Here is an 11,605-nt window from a genome sequence, read left to right on the forward strand (position 1 = left end):
CGAAGCGACGAAACAGGAATGCGAGTGGCTAACACAATGAATCTTTGGCAACATGCGCTAGGAGTATGATTACATAAAAGGGCGAACTTCCCTGTGGGGCGAATTTCCATGTGGTCCTTTCGACACTTTCGCGCAGCTTTTACTTGTATCTTTCTGTGTTTCCTCGCGCAGCTTTTACTTGTAACTTTTAACTTGTAACACAAATAGGGTAAATCCCTGTTTACTCAAAAAAAAAAAAAAATTAATTGTTTCTTTGAAAATGGGATTTTAATCTAAAGGGTGTGTCTAATTGTTTCCCCGAAGAAGAATAGCAGTTGCTAAGTTTCAATTACAATTTGGTTCTTTTGATTCTTGTTCAGAAATTGGAAAGGAAGCTGTAATTGAAATCAAAGACCACAAGAGTAACTGAATTAAATTGCCAGCATTTAGTATTAATGAATCTCCTTTGACAGGTTTGCTGTTTTGGATTATTGTAAATGTTTAAAGGTTGTGCCTCTTATATGCTTATTTGATGTGAAATTATAAAATTTAGAATGGCATCTACAATTTTGTTGCTTGCATTGAGGTGTCTTAAGTTCTGAATTGAATCTTTTGAGTTCTCGACCTAAGTGATTATGAATCTGTTATTTTCAAAATAATAGTGTTAAATATGATTATACTTCACGATTTCAGTTTTCACTGTCTTACTACCAAAATTCATTTGCCGTTTCGACACATTTGCGTCTCTTCTCTCATGTAGCTTCCCATGACTTCGTCCTGCCGCGTGAAGCACGCGACAGTTGACACATTCTATTCCCTTCTTTTGCGCTGCTGATGGAATAAATATTTCCTTTTGGACTCTGCTGCTTCCATAGCCCTGGATATGTCACATCAGCTGATCAATTGTTATTTAGGTTATAAAGCAATTTATTTATTCGATTACATATTAATTATATTTCCTCTACAGGTATAGGAAGCATTCATAGTAAGCATGCTAGCAGGAACTTTCGAGGTAACTTCTTCTGAAGCCAACTGCTGTGGATTAGATTGTTGTTGTAAATAAAATAATACCTAAAACCGACGGAAGTCAAGGTTAGATCACCATATGGCCTATTTTTAATGAAATTCTTTAGCTCTCTTGATTGGCAAAAGTAGTTGTCAATGGCTGTGAGATGAATAAATTAGCGCAAATAAGTAATGGTTAGATCATTTCCCAGGAACCACCTGCACCACAAATTGCTTCCCCCAGAAACACCTGCATTACAGTTGCGTCGCAGAGATTAAAACTTTCATCATCTCTTCCGAGAGAGTGCACGTTTGTGTACCGAAAAAGAAGAGCTCTTGTTCTCAACCTCAATTGAGTGGATTCGATCATGGATGCAATCCCATCTGCTGCGGTGTCCGCTGCTGAGGAGGAGGTCAGGCTCAGGCTGCTCTCCTCTTTCAGCGAAGATTGTCGGAGGCTGGAGACGACACTGACGAAGAGCCGGATCCTGATCGACAGGGCTGAGCGATGGAGCTTCAAGGATGCAAGGCTTGCCCAGCACCTCACACAGCTCAAGGATGCCGCTTACGATGCAGAAGACTTCCTCAACGACATCGACTATCAGGATCAGCAGAAAAAGATCCAGGCCCAGCAAAGCCAGGCAAGTCAATTCCTTCATAATTCTCTTAACTATTTACGTAATCTGATGAACGGTGCTGCAAAGACCATGAAAACTATCCACAGGAGGTTGGATACGATTGCTGCTGATTTAGAAGGACTTATGGGCCAACTCGGTTTACATGGCGATTATAGTATGCCGGCGAACCGACAGATGGGCTGCTTAGTCAACGAACCAATAGTGTATGGTCGAGACGAGGAACGGGAGAAGGTGATCGAGTTGTTGGGCGTTCCACGCGGGCAAAGCAATAATGAAAATGACAGCGTAAGTGTATCTGTCCCTACTAAGAGAAGAAAGAAAGAAAATGTGTCTGTTCTTTCCATTTATGGCATGGGAGGGGTCGGCAAGACTACTCTAGCACAGGTTGTCTACAATGATGAGAGGGTGGTGAAGGACTTTAACCTGAAAATTTGGATTTGTGTTTCTGACAACTTCGATGTGAACAGCTTAAGTAAAGAGATCATAGATAATGCTGGGAAGGGGTATGAGACTGATCATATGAATTTAAGTTCTCTTCAAGAGACTCTAAAGAAGATAGTGATGGCACATTGCTTCTTGCTTATCCTTGATGATGTGTGGAATGAGGATAGTAGGGAGTGGCAAAAATTTTATGCGCCTTTGAGCTATGGGCAAGAAGGAAGTATGATCCTGGTGACAACTCGGACTTTGAAGGTTGCCAACATAGCAGGAACAATGGACCCCATCTTCCTGGAGGGTTTATCAGGTAATGTTTATTGGGATTTCTTCAAGTCATGCGCATTTCGCTGTGAGAACCCTGAAGACTATCCGGAGTTAGAAAAAATAGGAATAGACATTGCTGCTAAGTTGAAGGGATCTCCATTAGCTGCAAAAACTCTGGGAGGCCTGTTGAATGAGGACATGGGTGCCGAACATTGGACTACGATTTTGAACAGTGAATTATGGGAACTACCGCAGAAGGAAGGCGACATTCTTCCGGCCCTTCGATTGAGCTATTTGTATCTTCTGCCACATCTGAAGCGATGCTTCTCATTTTGTTCAATATTCCCAAAAGATTATGAGTTCGATAAAAGTGATCTAACTAGTATTTGGGTAGCAGAGGGCTTTGTTATACCTCAAGGAAACATGCTACTAGAAGACATAGCGACCATGTACTTGCGCGACTTAACAAGCAGGTGCTTCCTTCAGCAATCTCATAGGGATCCTCTAAACTGTGTAATGCATGATTTGATACACGATCTAGCGCAATTTGTTTCGGTAGATGAATGTTCAAGGATAGATAAAGGTAGAGGACAAATTAGAATCCCTAAAACTGTTCGACATTTGTCGATATGCTGTACAAGTTTAGAAGAAAAGAAGTTAATGGAGTTAGCGAGCTACGACAAACTGCGCTCGATTATAATACTTTCTAAATTTCGGCGTGGATTAGATTCTGTAATTGATTGCTGGTTCCGCGGGCTCGCAAATATCCGTTGTTTAAAACTTAGCTTCTGTAAGATAACAGAGCTTCCTGAGAGTATTAGCAACTTAAATCATCTCCGATACCTTGATGTATCTGGTACAAGTATCAGATCTTTACCCAATTCATTGTGTTACCTCAACAATCTGCAAGTGTTGAACGTAACGAAGTGCCGGCTTGGGTGTTTTCCTCAAGGATTTACTAGACTTCAAAACTTGCGGAAACTTTACCCTAGAGAAGCTATAATTTCCAAGATAAGTGAGATTGGGAAGCTAACTTCTCTTCAATATTTGCCTCAGTTTGAAGTCCAACAGGATGATCAACACAAAATTGGAGAACTAAAGCATATGGCACAGCTTCATGGATGCTTGCATATTAAGAACCTTGAAAATGTAGAGAGCAAGGAAGATGCTTGTGAAGCTGAGCTGGACAATAAGCCGTACCTTGATGAACTGATTTTAGAATGGTCTCGGAGAACAAGCAATTCTCACCATGATATGGAGGTGCTTGAAGGCCTTCAGCCACACCAAAAGCTTAAACAGCTGGAAATCAGACACTATGGTGGTACGACATCTCCCAGTTGGCTACGACCTCAAACATTAACCTGCTTAAGTAAACTCCACATTGAAGAATGCAGAAAACTTACCGAATTACCGTGCCTCCCTCCTTCCCTTACGTCACTGGTGCTAGTAAATGTTGGCCTGAATTCACTTCCTAGATTGTGGGATGACCGCCAAGATTCAACCAACGAAAGCAGCAGCAGCAGCAGCAGCAGCAGCAGCAGCAGCCACAGCAACAGGAGTTCTTCGCTATGTAACTTACACATTTCACGATGCTTCAGCCTGACGAATCTTGACGGGTGGCTGATGCCACACTACTTGCCATCCCTTGAGGCATTCAGAGTCGAATATTGCAAAAATTTGACTTCGCTTCCTCCTGACAACTTCAAGGATTTTGTTTCTTTGAAGACAATGAAAATAATAGCTTGTCCTAAGCTCACCTGCTGTAGGGAGCTGATCTTACCCACCTCAATTAATGAGGTTGTTCTCCGTGACTGTGGTGATTTGGATCGATCACTTCCTGGCTGCCTACAGAACCTTAAATCTCTCACCCGTTTGGTGATACATCGTAGTCCATACATAACATCCCTGCCGGAGCAAGTGATGTGTCAACTCAAATCACTTGAGAGTCTGTCTATTGTGAAATGTGAAGAGCTTAGCTCTTTAGGAGGATTAGGTGTTCTTGCATCTCTCAAAGATATCAGCATTCGCTACTGTCCCAAACTTGCAGATTCTGAGCCACCGATGTTTGACTTCACCGATGAAGTACAGAGGGCGGAGATCTGTTTGTGCATTGATAGGACAACTCTTCTGAAGTTGCAATCTTTGAGGAATCTGGTACCCTTCATTAGAGAACTCGAGATGTTCTGTTCTTCAGAACCAGAAATGTTTGTTGGAGAGGACAGAGAACTGTTGTGGTGGTTTAAGTCACTTAAACATCTACGATTTTCGTATTGTGACAAACTTAATTCGCTACCGACTGAGTTGCATAGATTGACTTCGCTTCAAAAGCTATCCATCCAAAACTGCTCTAAGATCCACTTCTTGCCAGAGAATGGCCTACCCCCCTCATTGACGAAGTTAGACTTCCACGGTTGCAATGAGGAGTTCACGCGACAGTTGAAGATGTATAAATCGCTGAAGAACCTTTAACTGTCTAGATTTTCATGGCTTTTCAACAGGTACTTCTCAGACTCTCAGACAGCTATTTCTTTCTAAATTCTCTCCATTTATGCTGCTAGCTACGGATGTTCATTGTAAGTCAACTCACTAAAACAGAGTAGGGATGCAGGAGTATTTAAATAGCAGCGCTTTCGTGTCGTTTTTTTGTGTCTTTTAGACAGTTCACAACTTTTTAGTAACCAACCGCACCCGGTGCAGGTGGCTAAGAGCTTGATGGTTGATATCCGGAATCCTAAGTTCAAAACATATTTGCTTCACATGTGACCCCCTCGGCTAGAAGCCACTTTGAAATGGCTATCGCAACTCTATTAATTTTGATTAACATCCTTAAGTTTTGATTTTTTTTTTTTTTTTTTTAAGAATTACACCTAATCATCCACATAAGCACCAACCTAATCTAGATATCCAATTATTCCTAAATCTCATATAAATATCTTACACATCTCGTATGAAGGATATTTTGATGGTCAAAATTGTTGTTGGTGAACTATTTCTCATGTGAGAAATGTGAGTTTGTTAATATCAAATTCCCTAAGACAGCTTATACAGGACTAACTCAAATGGTTGTTCTTTTTCTTTCTTTTTTCAAATAAAAGGAAAGCCTATAAGTTTTCAGATTCCTAAAGTGACCAGCGAAGGAAGGTACCTGAGGAAGCAGAGGAAGAAGATGATGATGAGGAGAGAGTCGAGTGACCGGCCATTTTGGGGGATCCACAAGCTTGATTTCAACCAACAACCATTTTTGATTAATAATTGGGAGTCCAATTCGTGAAAGTAATTTTGCTGGGTATTATCATATTACGATCAGGAATGTTTCTACCAAATTCACGATTATTTTATAAAGAGTTTTTATGATGGTTTTAATTAAACCTCTTATAGTTCTATCAGAATACAATATGATAAGACATTTTATGATTTGTATGATTTGATGACTCGAAAAGTAAGTTGCAAGCCGTATATTTGTAGGGCGAGGATCCGTCATGAATTGTAATTTATACTAGTTTTTTTTTTTTTTTTTTTTTTTTTTTTTTTTTTTTTTTTTTTTTTTGAAGTGAAAAATGTAATTCTTGTAGCACATTTTGATGCAGATATCTCTCTGCATTTTCTTTTTCCTTTTTTCTTTTTTTAAATTGACATTTTCTTTAACTTTCAATTACTTCAATTACTTTTAATTTCAGTTATTTCCACTATATCAAAACAAGAGTTTTATTAACTCTCGCATGTCAATTAATCAATTTTGGAATTAATGCTCCTATCAGTTTAAAACTCGACAAAGCTTTTAAAATTTAATAAAATCGTCATTAAATTTAATAAAATTCCTAACAAACCAGACATTGGCTGAATAAAATGTCCCCTCTCCCTACATAATGTGTAATAGTGGCCAAGTTCAAATTAAACACATAAATAATGTAACATACCACGTTCCTCGTGACCCGTGCCGAGTTCCGTCAAAACGAGCGGAACGCGGAGTGGAACGAGTTAGATTGGACCCTAAGTGCATTAGAGTCCATAAATGAAGCTAAAGGGACCCGAGAGAGCAAATCTGAAAATCTGGCTAAGTCCCAGATTTTCAGCTCTCGGGGACCGGTCCCTGAAGGAGAGACCGGTCCCCGTACGCGTAGCCTGCCAAGAATTCTGAGGCATCCGGTCCCTGGTGGTGAGACCGGTCCTCGGGAGACCGGTCCCTGAGGGGGCAGATCGGTCCTTCGCTGCGCAGCAGTTGAAAAACTCGAAAATTTGGCTAAGTTCTTGAAACCCATCGTTCGGGAATCGGTCCTTGGTCGAGGAGACCGGTCCCCGAAGGCGAAAAATGCCCAGTCTGGGCAGTTCAATGGGAAACAAGTGGAGGGGTTTAAGTGCAATTGTTACAACACTACATATGGCCCAACCCCTCTCTCCCACAGCCATTTCTCTCCTCCTCTCTCATTTTCTCTCTTTCTCTCTCTAGAACTCTTGCACTAGAGCTTGGAGAAGAAGAAGAAGAAGCAAGGGAAGGTGGATTTGGAGGCTTTGGTGGGTTCTACAAGCTCTCCTACAAGAAGGACTTGGAGGAGCTTGGGCTAAGGTAAGTTTTTGGTATAAATGAGTCTAGGGCTTGGTTTTGATCCTTAAGATTTGGAGTTTTGGGTTGTTTTTTAGCCTTGGGAGCCTTCTATAGACCTTGAACTCCATGGAAACCATGAGAGCTCAAGTGCTCTCATGGTGGATGGCTAGGGTTCACCATAGGAGCCCTAGGGTTAGTTCTAAAGGTCTAGAAACCTTACTAGGATGCTTCTTAGATGATCCTAAGCTATTGTTTGCTTAGGGTCGAGATCGATTCATAGGGGAATCCTAAATGACATTGTTAGGGCTTGGAAATTGGGGCTTTTGCCCTAGGATTTTTCGGGGACGAATTAACCCGGTAGAAACCTAATTGGGGGTGCCCTAGACGCGTGGGACAACTCCGTTTAACATTACGAAAATGTTAGAGCATAGTCCATGTACAAAAAGGGCCTAATATGGCGCTATTTTCGTTGTAGGGCGCGGAATCGGCTTTCGTAAAGTTCGGGAGTCGTCACATTCTACACCCACACGATCATTAGAGGTGGGGGGTGCACGCCGGAATCGTTGGATTCCCTTCTATGTCTATTTCTCTATTCTTGAACATATGGTTGTATAGTCACTCATGCATATTAGGGTTAATTTATATGTGAACTTTGGTTGTTTCATTATGTTTCTTCAAATGTATTGGAAAGTAGAAAGATATGGGACCATGATGGACATGTACTGTTGAACCCGAGAGATTGCATGATTGTGAGACTTGGTCTTGGCAATAGAAAATGACTATGACATTGACAATAGAGAGATAGATTGGCATTGACAAGTAAGTGTTAAATATAGGTTTAACCATAGTGATATTGGGACAAAATGATTAGCGAGTGACATGAACAAATGGGTTGAGAACCTAGCAAAAAAAAAAAAGTGGCATAGTAACTAATGGCTAAGCATCCTCAAGTTGGGGATTCGATCGATACTCATGATACGTCTTGGCTTGAGGGCGGTAGCTCCCCCTCAAGCGGTGAGTTTCCGGAAATAGTCACCTTGGGAGCGAGGTCCCTTACGACGGTCCCTAGGGGTGGTTTGAGGCCCCCTGTTATGACGGGATTTGGGTTATGAGTTATTAGGGTTAACAGAGTTAACCGGCAAGATTGGGTAAGAGCCAAAGCTTATTTATGATTGGAGCATACATGCATTTCCATTATCGCATTGATTATGTATATCCGCTGACTTATTTCTTGCAGGCATAGTATTAGTTGCATTAGTATTGGTTACTTTTCTTTCCTTGAAATACTTATGCCTGGATAGACCTAGTGGGTAAGTCGGCGAGGTCGGATGCCGAGCCCACTGGAAACTTTGTTTAATTCTCACACCACTAACCCTACAGGTCTTAGCACGAGCGGGGCGGCGGAGGACCGAGGCAAGGGTTTAGCGCCGTAGATAGCGGCCACCGAGACTATTTTATATTTTGTAGTCATTCCCTTTTGTATGTATGTAATCAACTTCTTGTTGATTTAGCAAGTTGTAAAGTGGAAAACATTATGTAATTTGGTGAATGGCTAAATGTAAGGAATCATGAATGAAATGTAATAGTCTAGTGTACTTTTATTTGATGCTAATGCAATCAAGTAGTATGTATGGTTGTATGCAATAGCTTAGAGCTTCCGCTTCCGTTGTTGCTTGCCCTCGTGGAAGCCTTGTATTATATATGCAAATCTCTTGTTGATTGCTTATTTATACATGCTGTTAGAGCCTTGGGTGGACAGGGGAGACTCTGTCCGTTCGGCGTCTGTTGACGTGACCCGAACCCGACTAAATTGGCGGGGATTGGGGCGTGACAAATAAACCCTCGAACAAAAACAATTAGAAGTAAAAGGTTGCAGGAGAATTAAACAAATGAAAACTAAAATGAATCCGAGAAACTCGACAAAACCGCATCAGCAAACATAGATTACCAACTCAACCGTAAAAATGTTGATCAAATCACCAGAGACAAACTCATTAAACTACCTTTCCAATTGCCAATGACAAGAGAAACATTCTGTAGCTTGTTTATTTATACTCTTGACTATTTCAATTGATGATGAAGCAATACATTCCAATGATAGCACGAAAAACTTAAGCGCAATTTCGATAACACCTAACAAGATGTTTACAGTAGCCCTAGAAACACAGAGCTAGACAACAACTACAATAATAGAAAGGAGCAAAAAAAAAAAAAAAAAAAAAAANGCTCTTGGCCCACATTTTGTTTGATCAGCTTATAAGAATCATCATGCATCTCACAGCTACAGAAGTAAATCTTAAAATTAACTTCATGTCAATCAGAAGAAATTTTACTTAACTGTTTATCCATGAGAACAATTTAAATGCTGCTAAGTGGGCATAAAGAACCTACAATATCATTCTTGGATCTAGAAGCGATTTGTGAGGAACAGTAGTATACACTTAAGTTTGAGCTTTGTCAAACAAAGGGATTTAGCAATATGAGATTAACCCAACCAACTTCATCTCATTCTTACTTCAGCGGCATAAATATCATATAATTAATCAGTCATTGAGCATGAAGAAGTATCATATATCACATAAAAGTTAAGATTACATACTATTCCATGCCCAAGAAAATGTGCTCCAAATCCTGGAAGCACAGAACCTCGGGCCGCAAAAGAGTTCAGATGTTAAAATTCTCTCAACATCACGGAAAGATTCAACAATTGCATAGTGCTAAACTTGCTCTTGTAGACATGACAAAATAAGCCCAGTAAAGGTTCAACAAATACAAGGATTCAAAACCAATTCAGAGGGCTTTCCAGGTTAGAGTAACTAAAATGTAAGCAACCTGGCAATGTTAAAGTAGCGTAAAATAATTAGAGTAACTAAAATTTCAAATTTAAAAAAAACAGGCGACGTGGCTTAACGACAGAACGTCGCTTTTCAATGAAGTATTTTGCAACATAAAATTAAAACAAATTTAGCGAAAAAATTCCTCCGAAAGAAAATAAAATTTAAGCAGCTCGGCAATGCAAAAAACAGTGTAAAATAATAATTAGGAAAGAGAGGAAAAAAAAGAGAGCAAACAAAATTTCTGTTTCTCTTGACCATCCTGTTACTGCTCCACTCTTTTTTTTTCTTTCCTGAATTTCTTTGTATGTGCGTGTCTTGGGTTAGGAAAAATATAGAGAGAGAGGGAAGAGAGAGGGGAGAGATGACAGTTTTAATTGGAAAGTAAATTCATGCCCCTTGGACAAGAGGCCATGTGAGCCCATATGTGCGTGTGTGTTGGGATAGAAAGAAATGTATAGAGAGAGAGGGAAGAGAGAGGGGATCTAAAATAGGTAAGTACATGCCTATGGATATAGAGTTCATGTCGGACCATGTGAAAGGGAAGAGAGGCCATGTGAGAGAAAGATAACTCATATGAAAAAAATGACGACGTGGCTTGACATAGGGGTGTCGTTTGGTTTCTCCTTTATTATAGAGTGTCAGCAGTTCTCGGCGTGTATCATGTTGGTTTTTAGAATTTAAGTTCATCTCCGAATTCAAATATGTCACGGCTATTGCAAACATGGCATTCAATTTCCATACCAACTACGTCGATCCAGAATTTTTTTTAGATAAGATCGCTCTATAATTCATGGTGGATATTCACTTGGGTGTGCTTCTAATCTCTCCGAGTATGTAAACTGCCTCTTCACATTTCTGCAGGAAGAGAAGAGAAGAAAAAAAAAATAAAATGTCAACTGTGTTAAAAAAATTAGAAGACATAATATAAAATATTCACAGTAACTAAAACTTTAGATTTAGAAAAAAAAATAGGCGATGTGGCTTAACGATGGAACACCGTTTTTCGACGAACTCTTTTTCTTCACCAAAATCAAAACAAATTTAGTGAAAAAATTTCATCCGAAGAAACTAAAATGTAAGCACCCCGGCGATGTTAAAGTAACGTAAAATAATTAGAGTAACTAAAACTTCAAATTTAAAAAAAACAGGCAACGCGGCTTCACGACAGAGTGCCGCTTTTCGATGAAGTCTTTTGCTACATAAAATCAAAACAAATTTAGCGAAAAAATTCTCCGAAAGAAAACAAAATTTAAGCACCTCGGCAATGCAAAAAATAGTGTAAAATAATTAGGAAAGAAGAGGGGGAAAAACGAGAGCAAATAAATTTTCTGTTTCTGTTGACCATACTGTTACTGCTCCACTCTCTTTTTTTTTTTCCTTCCTGAATTCCTTTGTGTGCGCGTATCTTTGGTTAGGAAAAAAAATGTAGAGAAAGAGAGAGGGAAGAGAGAAATGAGAGATGACAGTTTTAATTAAAGAGCAAATACATGCCCCATGGACAAGAGGCCATGTGAGCGCATGTGTGCGTGTGTATTGGATAGAAAGAAATCTAGAGAGAGAGCGAAGAGAGAGGGGATGAAAAATATGCAAGTATATGGCTTGTAGATATAGAGTACATGTCGGACCATGTGAAAGGGAAGAGAGGTCATGTAAGAGAGAGAAAACTCATATGAAAAAATAACGACGTGGCTCAACGTAGGGATGTCGTTTGGTTTCTCTTTTATTATAGAGTGTCAGCAGTTCTCGGCGTGTATCATGTTGGTTTTTAGAATTTAAGTTCATCTCCGAATTCAAGTATGTCACGGCTATTGCAAACATGACATTCAATTTTCATACCGGCTGTGTCAATTCAAAGTTTTTTTTAAATAAGATCGCTCTACAATTCACGGTGGATATTCATT

General features: G+C 39.8%; 1 protein-coding gene across 2 annotated transcripts; it reads left to right on the forward strand.

Moving 5' to 3' along the window:
• On the forward strand, window positions 565–5,849 carry LOC109714507 (putative disease resistance protein RGA4). 2 transcript variants are annotated; one of them, XM_020239182.1, is made up of 3 exons: window positions 565–991; window positions 1,197–4,822; window positions 5,420–5,849. In XM_020239182.1, exon 2 carries the CDS (start codon window positions 1,353–1,355, stop codon window positions 4,791–4,793), a length of 3,441 nt encoding a protein of 1,146 aa, XP_020094771.1. In that variant the 5' UTR covers window positions 565–991; window positions 1,197–1,352; the 3' UTR covers window positions 4,794–4,822; window positions 5,420–5,849. The 2 variants fall into 2 exon arrangements, with proteins under 2 accessions (XP_020094771.1, XP_020094779.1); XM_020239190.1 differs by lacking the exon at window positions 565–991 and having other exon boundaries at window positions 1,537–1,625; window positions 1,709–4,822.

Source organism: Ananas comosus, linkage group 1 (genome assembly GCF_001540865.1).
Source record: "Ananas comosus cultivar F153 linkage group 1, ASM154086v1, whole genome shotgun sequence".
NCBI classification, from domain to species: Eukaryota; Viridiplantae; Streptophyta; class Magnoliopsida; order Poales; family Bromeliaceae; genus Ananas; species Ananas comosus.